Consider the following 12,902-nt stretch of genomic DNA (forward strand, 5'->3'; position numbering starts at 1 on the left):
AATTACCCAGCAACTGCATAGCAACACTCTAAAACCCCTCAGAACAACCTAGCAGCTGCATAGCAACACTCTAAAATTCTCAGAATTACCCAGCAACCACATAGCAGCACTCTAAAACACCCAAAATTACCCAGCAACCGCATAGCAACACTCTAAAACGCCTCAGAACAACCTAGCAGCTGCATAGCAACACTCTAAAACACCTCAAATTACCCAGCAACTGCATAGCAACACTCTAAAACCCCTCAGAACAACCTAGCAGCTGCATAGCAACACTCTAAAATTCTCAGAATTACCCAGCAACCACATAGCAACACTCTAAAACACCCAAAATTACCCAGCAACCGCATAGCAACACTCTAAAACCCCTCAGAACAACCTAGCAGCTGCATAGCAACACTCTAAAACACCTCAAATTACCCACCAACCACATAGCAACACTCTAAAACCCCTCAGAACAACCAAGCAGCTGCATAGCAACACTCTAAAACACTCAGAATTACCCAGAAGCTACATTAAAAGACACTGATATCACTTCAGGAAAACGGATCAGATGAAGATCCGCATGTGTCAATTTATTAATGAGTCTATTGTGTTGAAGCGCTTAAACACACTGTCACATAACGCAGAAACATAATGAACGCATCTCACGTCTAGCTCTTTATATCGGCTTACGCTCAGGTATTACTTCCCCTGTAACCGCTGGCTGGCGGTTGATGAAGATGATGGTCAGATTGCACGAGAGCTCGTTCCTGTGGATGAGGCCTTCATGAGGAAGGACGAGGATGAGGAGGAGTCTGGGGCCACACTGGGTTTGGAGCAGAAAGGTGAAGTCACATGTAGTGTCACATGTATTTTGTCAATGATGTTAAAACTAATTTATGCAGACCTAATAATATATTTCATAGGTGTGAATTAATAAATAGTGCATTTTTTAGTTCAGCATATATAGCTAATTTTAATTAGTATTAATATTTTAAATGGTGCCCAAAATGAAATTCTAAATCTGCAATCATAAGTCAGATCTCAATATGCATTTCTGAGAAAATTCTCTCAAGAATCCAAAGATCTCTATCCACATAAATTGTGTTGCTTTGTAGTCTTTTTAAAAAGAAAATGGTAAATGATTTTTGCTGGTTTATGGGTGCTGTATCTTTAATAAAATGTGAATAATCTGACACAAAACAGTAGGTAGAATGCATAAATAAATGACATTTTGTATAATTTTTGTTTTTTATTGCACAAAATAAAGCTTATTCCCCAGTGATTCAGCTTGTAACTGGAAAATTTTTGCTGAAATCATATTTCAGAGGACTTTTGTGACAATTGTGACCATTTTTGTCTGTCAGACAAAGTATAATTTTTATTTTTTTATTTTTTTTTTTTTATATATATATATATATATATATATATATAGCAATGTCAACAACATACACAATGAGGATCAAGACTGGAGAAAAGAAACACGCTGGAACAGACGCCAATGTCTTTGCGATTCTATATGGAGAGAATGACGACACAGGTGAAAATACACGTAATCATCACTTCAATGAAATACTGAGTGTTCTTCACACTATATCCACTAACTATTCAAATGGCTTGGTTTCTTTTCGTCCATCCTCATGAACTGAACAGGACTCATTAACCTGAAAGCCTCTAAATCACACAAAAACAAGTTTGAGAAAGGAATGATCGATGAATTTATCGTGGAGGCCGTTGATCTCGGAGAACTCCAGAAACTGAAAATTGGCCATGACAACTCAGGTGAGCGTGTGACGGTCATTAAATGTGACCGAAACCACATCTGAATGTGATCGCACGCTGAGTGACAGCTGGGTTTGAATCAGGCTTTGTTCGGATAGGATTCGCTCGACTGCCTCTAAAAGCTTCTTGCAAACAGTTAGCAACCTGTCTGGTATTAAGTTGCTTGGCAACGGTACAGAAACGCTCCTATCACGTCGCTCTTAATGGCAGCTGTTGTTCTCAAGTCATTGGGAATAAATCACAAATTAACCTCTTACATTCCCGGACAGCAGTGATTTAAATTGAGATCAAACTTTGCTTATGTTTCTCCTAGATCTCAATCTGGAGTTTCAGAAGAGATCTTAGTATTATCTGAAACTGCTCAGATACACTATACAGCCAAAAGTATTGGCACCCCCTTCTAATAAACAGGTTTGACTACTTCAGTAATTTCCATGAGTACAAATCCTAATGTTAAAGCATATAATGATATTCTAGGGAATTGTGTGCTTCTAATTTTATAGCAACAGTTTGGACACACTGTAAAAAATGAAAAGTTGACTTAACTTAAAATTTCAAGGCAACTGGCTGCACAGCTTTTTTGAGTTTACTCAACTTTGGTCCAAGTTGTTCACTCAACCCAAGTCACTGAGTAAAGTCACATGTCTCTTTTTTGTTCAACTAACTAAGTTTTGTTAGTTAAAAAGACTTGTAATGCTTTTCCAATGTGTCTCATATTATGTTCTGTTAACTTTTTTACTTGGATAAGTTAGTCTAATAAGTAGACAATATTGTCTTTGTTTGTGAGACAACTTACAAGACTAAGATATCCAGAAAACGGACAAAAGTGGTTGAACATACTCTAGGCCTCAAAACTAGACACTAACCTCAAGAACGGTGGCAATCAACAAATGTTAAAAAGATGAGCCCTTTATATCACAGTACAACAAATAACTGACAATAATGACAAAACAATAACAAAAACAGCAAAACAATAATCCTATAACAGTAACTGTATAATTTATTCATGCTGCAATGCATGCTGGGAACTCACAAAGCCTTAACATTTCAACAATATGAAATTCTTTGTTCAGACAACTGTGTTGGGACAACATTTGGGGTAATTTTGTTGGTCTGACAAGGGTTTTTATGTAGTTTCAAGAAAATAGCATTTTTTAGTATATGAGACTCAAAAGGTTTCGTAAACTGGAAAATGTTCAGTTGCATTTTTTACAGTGCAGGACCCTTTTCTATTCTAACATGACAATGCATCTGTGTATAAGGCATGGTTCAAAAAGAAATGATTGATTGAGTCAGTGTGGAAGAGCTTGACTGGTCTGCAGAAAGCCTAATCCAAGCTGAACACCTCTGGTGTGACTTTAAATGCAGACCTTGAGCCAAAAACTCATCACCAAACACCAATGACTTATACATGCACTATATGGACAAAAAGTATTGAGACAACCCCTTCTTTAGAATAGAAAAAGGCACTTCCAAAATTGTGGCAACAAAGATGGAAACATAATTTGTGTATTTAAAAATTGTATTTCCAACAGTTTTGGAAGTGTCTAAAATGACTGTACCCATATGTACAAGTCATTGGTGTTTGGTGATGAGTTTTTGGCTCAAGGTCTGCATTTAAAGTCAAACTAGAGGTGTTCAGCTTGGATTAGGACTTGGCTTTCTGCAGACCAGTCAAGTTCTTCCACACTGACTCAATCAATCATTTCTTTTTGAACCTTGCCTTATTCACAGATGCATTGTCATGTTAGAATAGAAAAGGGTCCTGTCCAAACTGTTGCTATAAAATTAGAAGCACACAATTCACTAAAATATCATTATATGCTTTAGCATTAAGATTTGTACTCATGGAAATTACTAAAGTAGTCAAACCTGTTCATTAGAAGGAGGTGCTAATACTTTTGGCAGTATAGATGACAGTCTGAGTTTGCAGTCTCAATGAGAACTCAAGCGTTTCTCATCAAATGATCTGAGCTGCTCTCCTCTTAATGTTAAAGCTTTATACTCTTACTACAACACAACTATTGGCTCATTTGGAATTTTAGGAGAAACATCTGTAAGAAAGCTCATCCTTCAATTCTTCAACTTCATTCCCGAGAACTTGAGCCATAAAAGAGCAACGTCTGAGCAATAAAATACACATCTTGGATAGTTTCCTCTCTAGCTGGACTGTAGCTTTAATTGTCTGTATTAGCAGGAGCATTACTGGAGATGATTGGGACTGTGTTTTGCAGGAGGGTCGGCTGGATGGTTCCTGGACTGGGTGGAGATCGATGCTCCTTCTCAAGGACAGAGGCTTCGTTTCCCATGTGGCCGCTGGCTGGACAAAGGAGAAGACGATGGAGCCGTTGTCAGAGATCTGTATCCAGCGGAGCTACAGACTGAACTTTACACGCCATGTAAGAGACTGTGAACCGCTTCGTTTACAGCCAAAAGACATACAGTGGATTAAAAAGAGATTATTTTATTATTGTTTGCTTCCATTGAACACACTTTGGCATTTTTCTTACAAAACAGTTATAGATTGTATCCCCCAAAAAAGACAAAGTCCTGATTTTCTTACTAATTTTTGTCTTGTCTTGTACAAATAGGCCTATCTAAACATTCTTAAATCAAGATACATTTACAAGTAGCAAAATGACTTAAGATATTAAGTCTTTCAATTATATTAAATGAAAAAAAAATGTTTCAAGATATTAAATGGGGAAAAAAGTATTAAAATTAAGCAAATGTATGCTTAAAAGAATAACAAATATCTGCCAGTGGGGTCAGAAAAATAAACTTAACTCAAAGGGAAAACAAGAATTTTCATGACATCATTAGCAAATGTTTTTTTTCTTGTTTTAAACATAGATTTACTTAAATGGGAGAAACAAGAAAATCATTTTTTGCAGTGTATTATAACAGTATACTATTGGCGTAGGTGACTATAATTTTAACATGAAAACATTTTTGTTTTGATCAGTGTTGTTTTAGTATTTATTTTAGTAGTTTTGATTTGCTGTTTTCATTTGAATTTTAGTTCAGGTTTTAGTCATTTAATCAGTTATTGCAATTTTTTTTCTACTTTTTTTTTCATTTTCTTGTGTATTTTTGTCATTTTTATTATTATTTATTTTAAAATATGTTTATATATTTCTGTTTTATAGCTTAATATATTTTGAAAATTCAAATACATCAAGTTAAACTAAATGAAAATGAGAAATGTTGCCTTGGCATCTAACTTAAATAAACTCGTTTTTTGAATATTTTATTTTATTTCAATTAACATTTATTTAGTTTCAAGTAATGCTTTTTATAGTTGTAGTTAACTGTAATAATGACCCTGGTTTGGAGTGCAGCACGACATCACAGATGAAGAAACTGCTCTGAAGTTCTCACATTTAGCTTTATATGAATATAAAATCTATAAATAGATTTGAATAATTGTTTGTGTCTTTCTCCTGTAGTCGTTCCCTATGAGATCACCACCTTCACGAGTGACGTGTTCGCTGCGGGGACGGATGCGGACGTCTTCATTGTTCTGTACGGTCAGAAGGGTCTGTGTACGCAGCAGAAGTACCTGTGTGTGAACAAGAGAGAAAGACGCATGTACTTCGAGAGATCAGCGGAAGACATGTTCATTGTAGAGGTGAGCATCAGTCCGTCATCATTATACAGCACAGATGCGCTCTCTGTCAGTCAACGCTGTGCTTTCATTTCTCTCTGCCAAGCTGGAAGACATAGGGGACGTCATAGAGAAGATCCGCATCGGACACGATAACCAAGGGACGAACCCCGGCTGGCATCTGGACAGAGTGGAAATCAGAAGACTTTTGAGGAAAGGAAAGGTGACAGCATTCAGCCGGAAATCACTCAGATAATATTAGAAAAGATTAGTGGACAGGGTTCCTACGCACTTTGAAAAGTATGGGAAAAAGTCATTTCCAGACTTTTGTTCCTATTTAGAAAATTAAGAAGTTAATGGAAATAAATTCATCGTACAAGAAGTGTTTTCATGGCAGCTTTTTAGTGATTGTTAAACACGATTGAGTGAATTGAAGGTGCACTTTTTCATTATGCAGGTTATAAGAGTTTTGGATTTCTTCTTATGATATTCTTAGTACTGTATTACACAGCATCTAGGACCTTTGCAAAAATAAAAAATATAAAGACTTTTATATGCACATGAGAAATCATTAAACTTACCATATAGGACGATGCACACTGAGCCACCTATTGTGTCATCAGCCCCTTTAGCGTGTGGTTTCTTGGCCAACACAGAATATGCATTAAAGAGACCTAAGGTCTTGAAATATGGCATTCTGCCCTAACAAAAGCCAAATTTTGAACACCTTTTTAGAGTACCAGTCTTTTTTATAGTCCGTTGAACTTGGCAAATAGGACATTGCACACAGCCATATTGTGCCACCAGCTCATCTTGTTTCATGGTTTCTCCATCGCCACAGAGGATGTGTTAAACTGGACATTAGGCCTTGATATTTGAGGTGCTACCATTAGGAAAGCCAAATTTTAAGCAAGTAGATCTGTATTAAATCATTCTTGGGTTTTTTTCATGGTAAGATGGCAGTGAATAGGTTAAATAGGCTTTTTAAAAATAAAAATTCCCATGCACATGTGATGAATAGTGTCTCGAAGGCACAAAACTGTTTCTTGTGTGCATGCAAAATTTAATTTTTTTAATTTTTTTTTTTTTTTTTTAGGGGCTCTGTATGTTGCCACTTCGAGAAAATCAATGAAAAAAATATTTACAGATGACTGTACTATATATGGAAGGCATTTTCTGCCAATTTTAAATAAATAAATTTAATTATAAAAACGCAAAATATGTGCCAAAATTGAAAATGAAATGAAATCATTTAATTTTCATTTTCACTGTGACAATGCATTGCTCCTGACCGATTGAAAAATATTTTGACACATATTTTGCGTATAATTTTCTATAATGAAATTGTTAATCTTTCATTTTCATTTTTAGAATTAAATTGATTTATTTAAAATTAGTAGATAATGCCTTCCATAACTATATACCAAATATAAAGCTGAAAATAATGCTGTATGAACCATTTATGTTTAGTATGCTCTGTTATTCTACTGAGAGGTTTGGAAATTCGAGTCTGGAAAAGTATGGAATTTTGAAATGGAAAACGTGAACCGAATGTTCTCCAGGGTTCGGAGACGACCATCTTCCCCTGTGAACGCTGGCTGGCCAAGTCTGAGGATGACGGCGAGACGGTGAGAGAGCTGGTGCCGTCGGAGATCATCACGGAGAAGCTGCTGAGAGACGGGACGCTCAAACTCAACGAGATCGAGGTGGAGGATGCTCTGGAGAGTATGTGACTGTCGTACTCTACAGTATTAGGCTTTAAGTCCATTTATTTATTTATAAAGCACAAATAAACACAAATATCCAGCTTTCTCCTATGCCCCATGATGCTATAGGAATAACTTCTGTTAAACTGTGAGCAATCAGCAAAAGATTCCATCATTTTGACAGATAACAAATAAACACTAGGGCCAGGTGTTAACTAGTGCTGTCAAACGATTAATCGCGATTAATCCTATCCAAAATAAAAGTTTTTGTTTACCTAACATATATGAGTGTACTGTTTATATTATTATATATATATAAATACACACACATGCATGTATATATTTAAGAAAAAACGTTTATGTTACGTTTATATAAAATATTTATATATAATATAAATCATATAAATACATGTAAATGTTTTCAAAATATATATTGTATGTGTGTATCTTTATATATACATAATAAATATACACAGTACACACATATATTATGTAAACAAAAACTTTTATTTTGGATGTGATTAATCATGATTAATTGTTTGACAGCACTAGTTTTAACATACATTTCACGATTTGATTATGCTTCACAAGCTTGCGATTCGATTTGATTCAATATTGATTATTTTGGATATACATCATGTACAGTACATGGCAAATTTTCTCAAGGAAAAAAAATCTCTCATCTAATGCTGTAATGTAGTCAGTTGGTACTACATTAATATTGAAGCTTAAAATTATTTTAAAAATAAATATTATATTACATTATATTAATATTATATAAAATATATTTGTTCAAACATAAATCAAATATTGAAGAGCAGCCAAAAAATGCTATGTGGTGCATATATTTAGCAAAATTATCCTCACTAGAGTTAATTTCTCTAGCTGACTAACGAGTTTATGATTACAGATTATGTTTTTTCTGAGGTAATTTAATTGTGACGTTACTTGACTTGTTTACAAGCTTTTATATTTACATCTTTGCGCGGTTGAAATAATGATTGAGCGATTACATGAGCCAGGATACGGATTTCAGTAAGTTGTACTCTTTCTTTTAACATACCTTCAGATGTTTATTCATGTTTATTTTGTGCTGTAACTGGTAATAAAGCGGAGGAGACGATCAGTTACTTCACATTAAATGGCATTTATTATTTGAATATTGCAATAAAACGGACAGAATTTGAAATCTCAGACTTTGGTTCATATCAAAAGTAACAAATCACAAAGCTTATTGCGATTTATTGAATGAGAGACACAGTACAATGTTCTGTTTATTAACTGAAAACAGGCTAGAGTAATCAATTCTTGGGATTTAAGAATTGATATTGTTTCATAAAAATGAGAATTGATTAAAATTGAGAAATCAATGTTCTTTTTACCCAGCCCTAGTAAAGGTATTAGAAGTGAAAGAAAATTAGTTTGTGTGTAAAAATAGACCTGGAAAGAGACATGAGGATTTGAGGAAAAATGAGATTTGTGGTGCATTCAGTGAATTATTCATGGGATATATCGTAAATTAAATGCCAAGGTAAAAAAAAAAAGGTCTTTAACTTCCAGCAGGTCCAGCAAACGCACGTCCTGATCTGTGAAGGAACAGGCTGTTCTGATCAGCGGATCGCAAACATCTGATCCAGTCTTATTAAAGCTTAACCGATCTCACAGATAGGACGGCGCCAGGTCATTTAAGCATTGAAAAACAAGCATGTACTTTAAAAACAATTCTGTTACACACTGTCAACCAGTTAAGAGACATTTAAATCAGAGTAATGTGTTTTTCTAGCAACAGCATCATTTTGGACCATTTAAATTGTGACATAAGGACTGGGCTATTCCATTTAAAGAATTACAAAAATCTAAACGAGATTAAATGAAAACATGGATAACTCAAGATTTTAAAAAAAACTTGAATTTGGCAAAAACTATCAAATGAAAACTTGACTTAGTATTATTCTATATAATATAGTATTTATTTATATTTTGAGATTTTATTTTTATATTTTCAGTTTTTATTTTAGTTTAAGTTTTAGTAATTTTATGTGCTTTTGCCATTTTTATTTGTATCAGTTGTTTTTATTATTATTTTGCTTTAATTTATTTTTATTTCAGGTTTAGCTGTCAGTTTATTTTATTTATTTATTTTGATTTATTTAGTGCTTCAGTATTTTAATATTAAATTTTTTAATTGATTTAATATTATTTTAAGAACTTACTATTTATTTTATTTCAGTTAGTTGCCAAATGCAACATTTCCATCATTTTTAAATTTACATTTTTAATCTTACATTTAGTCATTTAGCAGATGCTTTTATCCAAGAGACTTACAAATGATGACAATAGAAGCAATCAAAACCAAAATCTTATATTTATATTTTATTTCTGCTTAATTTCACTTGACAAAAACCATTTTTAATAGATTTAAAATACAATTAATGTTCGGTTATATTATCAAGTTAATGCACTAACACTATTTTGGATGAGAACAAAACATGAACTGAACTGATCTGAATAATGACTGTATTGTCTTCTGTAAAGCTATTTTACAGCTGAAATGATTTTTATTTATTTTTTCATAATAAATGAATTTTGCAACAATAACACTGTTATTTTCATGTTTCTTACTGTGACAATGCTTTGAAACAATCTGTATTGTATAAAGCGCTGTAGAAATAAATGTGAAGAATAGTTTTAGTTAACCATAACAACACTGTGTCAAACACATTTCAGCTGGAAATACATGTCAGGATTCATGTTGTGGTTTGTTTTCCATTATAGCAGAATATTCTTGAAAGGTCAGAGTGGTGCATCACTCTTGTTGTCAATCATTAACACACATGCTGATGTTTCTGCAGCTCACACGTATAAGGTGTCGGTGAGAACGGGTGACATGAACGGAGCCGGTACTGATGCCAATGTGTTCCTGACCATCTACGGAGATCTGGGAGACACCGGAGAACGCAAGCTCAGCAAATCTGAGAGCAGCAGCAACAAGTTTGAGAGAGGAGCCGTAAGTCTCATAATTATTATTATATCTTTCTTCAAAGACATTTCCTTGCTAAAGCAAATATGGCAGCTATAGAGGATGATGTAAAACCATCTAGAACAGCAGTTCACAACCTTTTTGACTCCAAGGTCCAGTATTATTCAAAATAATATGTTCTTCAGTGATACTGCTCTTATTAACCAAGGAATTTACATGATTTACTGGATATTTTTAACAATATTATTTACTTTATTATTTTACATTTTAGAGCTTGGAATAACTAGAAAAATGCATATTCATTATAAAAATGCCCATGAAGTTATATGAGTTTATGAATTTCCATAACTTATAGGTCAAGAAATCTCGCATTTCAAATGAGGCTTCTTCAAATATCCAGATTCCTCCAAAAAAAAAAAAATAATTTTTTTTTAATTTAAATAAATTTTGGTGAATTTGTGAAAAATGTGGTTTTGTCTTATTTTAAATCATTTTAAGTTATCTTAACACCCCTTGGTTGCACAAAAGTAGCTTATTTCTAGATTCGATGAATAATACAGTGAATAATAACCAGTGTTATTTTAGTATCAGTGAGATACTGTTATACTTTTTTTAGTAATAATTAGATTCTGATAGAAAATATATATTTTGTTTTAATATTTTACATTTTTATTTTTTCATGTATTTTATTTTTTATATTTTAATTTAATTTAAAGTGTTATTTTCGTTATTATTATTATTTTTTTGTTACATCAAGTTACATTACATCAAGTACCATGAAAATGAAATGAAAAATTTTTAATTTTATGTCAAGTGACACAATTTTCTAAATTATAATAACCCTGATAATACCCTTTTCATCTGAATTAGCAGAAGGAAATTCAGTTTATTGTATAGTGGTTTCAATTTAAAATTAAAAAGTAAACATTTTTACATTTTTAAAATAGCTTCAGAACAGTTTTATAGCTATTAGAGCTGTCACAATGAAAAATGTTTATGTAGAAGAAGGAAATATAATCATCCATAAAGTCAATCAGACCCATAACACGCTCCACTAACCATCAAACCTCATTTAGCAGAGCATCATCAGCACAACAATGAAAGCAGCACCGTTAGCCAGCTCCAAATCAGCATTTCAGGATTCACTGCAGCTGTTTGTGTGCAGGTTGACAAGTTCAGCATTGAAGCCGTGGATCTGGGTCAGGTCTATAAGATCAGAATCCGGCATGATGACTCTCTGGCTGGAGCTGACTGGTATCTGGATCAGGTGGAGGTGGTGGATGTGGACACAGAAGAGGTTTACATGTTCCTGTGTGAACGCTGGCTCTCCACTAAGAAAGAGGACAAGCGCATCGAGAGGACCTTCTTTGTCAAGGTACTGGAAATCTCACTTAATAAAAAGTAGGGCTGTCGATTTAACTTGTCAATTAATTATGGAATAAATAAAGTGTTAAAATGCATTTAACACCGTGTCCCATCCAGACCTGTCTGTCATCTTACATTGATGCAGTTTCTGATGAACATGATGCAGGATGACTGACTGCGTGATGGAGCCTGTTACAGTGCAGTTACATGAATCTAAAATTCAAGAAATGAATGCAAAAAACCACCCTCTAATATGTGACCCTGGAGCACAAAAGCAGTCATAAGCAGCACAGCTATATTTGCAGCAATAGACAACAATACATTGTATGCGTCAAAATTATCCATTTTTCTTTTATGCCAAAAATCATTTGGATATTAAGTAAAGATCATGTTCCATGAATATATATAGTAAATTTCCTACCGTAAATATATCAAAACTTCATTTTTGATTAGTAATATGCATCGCTAAGAACTTCATTTGAACAACTTTAAAGGCGATTTTCTCAATATTTAGATTTTTTTGCTCCCTCAGATTCCAGATTTTCAAATAGTTGTATCTCAGACAAATATTGTCCAACAAACCATACATCAATGGAAAGCTTTCAGATGGTGTACAAGTCTCAATTAAAAACAAATTGACCCTTATGACTGGTTTTGTGGTTCAGGGTCACATATTTATATGGTATAGTTTAGCAATATCACACCAGCAAGAGTGCTGTTTCTCCCCAATATCTGCACCACTGCAAATGTGATACTGAATTATACAACAGATCAATAAACAAGAAGTTAATACTATTTTACATTTTAGACACAATGTTGTCTGTTTTGATCGATTTCACAAAATAGTTCCAATAAAAGCCACAGCAGAACTGTTTTGCATCTCTGAGCAACACACAGCAGTGATTCGTTACTGAATGAATCCAAGCTTTGAACGAGCGACTCAATGATTCAGTGATGTGTTCAGAAAGACGTGTGTTCGACTTGAAGCGGTGTTGCACAGACCAATAAATTTAAAAACAAAAATCAACATTAAATTTTTTTTTATGTTGAATCAAAATATTTCTTTCTAAATCTACTTTTCTGTAATGTCTATTCAATGTTTTTCTTATTTAACACAATAATGACTTTAAATGATCTTTTGAGGGTCATTTCTCAGCCCAAATTGATACTTAAGTAATTGACACTTCATGTAATTAATTAGATAAAAAATTTTAATCAGCCCTAATAGAAACTTCATTAAAAGTTAACGCGCATAATTCACTGTCGTGTTTTTCTGTTAGGGATACGAGGGTGAGAGGAACCCTCAGAACGCAAAGAAGAACATGCAGAACTCTAAAGCAGGTCTGGACAGCAACATGAACAAGAAGAAGAAGAAGAAAAAGGCTGTTATTATGGAGGAGGGTCCGAGTAAGATGATGCTTTATTTCAGTGATTCATTCTGAAGCCTCAGACAGACAGAGATGTGGGTCGTTTAATGCTC

General features: G+C 33.7%; 1 protein-coding gene across 3 annotated transcripts in view; it reads left to right on the plus strand.

Moving 5' to 3' along the window:
- The window catches only part of loxhd1b (lipoxygenase homology PLAT domains 1b), a 36,602-nt gene that overhangs the window by 12,789 nt on the left and 10,911 nt on the right, over window positions 1–12,902 (plus strand). The window contains exons 5-14 of one of the 3 annotated variants that reach the window (XM_058783807.1): window positions 682–827; window positions 1,418–1,522; window positions 1,636–1,764; window positions 3,999–4,163; window positions 5,214–5,395; window positions 5,478–5,594; window positions 6,934–7,096; window positions 9,930–10,084; window positions 11,223–11,432; window positions 12,703–12,829. In XM_058783807.1, the coding sequence (XP_058639790.1) occupies window positions 682–827; window positions 1,418–1,522; window positions 1,636–1,764; window positions 3,999–4,163; window positions 5,214–5,395; window positions 5,478–5,594; window positions 6,934–7,096; window positions 9,930–10,084; window positions 11,223–11,432; window positions 12,703–12,829 (1,499 nt within the window). The remainder of the gene's footprint in view (window positions 1–681; window positions 828–1,417; window positions 1,523–1,635; window positions 1,765–3,998; window positions 4,164–5,213; window positions 5,396–5,477; window positions 5,595–6,933; window positions 7,097–9,929; window positions 10,085–11,222; window positions 11,433–12,702; window positions 12,830–12,902) is intronic. The other 2 variants (XM_058783805.1, XM_058783806.1) reach the window with 2 other exon arrangements.

Source organism: Onychostoma macrolepis, chromosome 08, assembly GCF_012432095.1.
Source record: "Onychostoma macrolepis isolate SWU-2019 chromosome 08, ASM1243209v1, whole genome shotgun sequence".
Classification (NCBI taxonomy): Eukaryota; Metazoa; Chordata; class Actinopteri; order Cypriniformes; family Cyprinidae; genus Onychostoma; species Onychostoma macrolepis.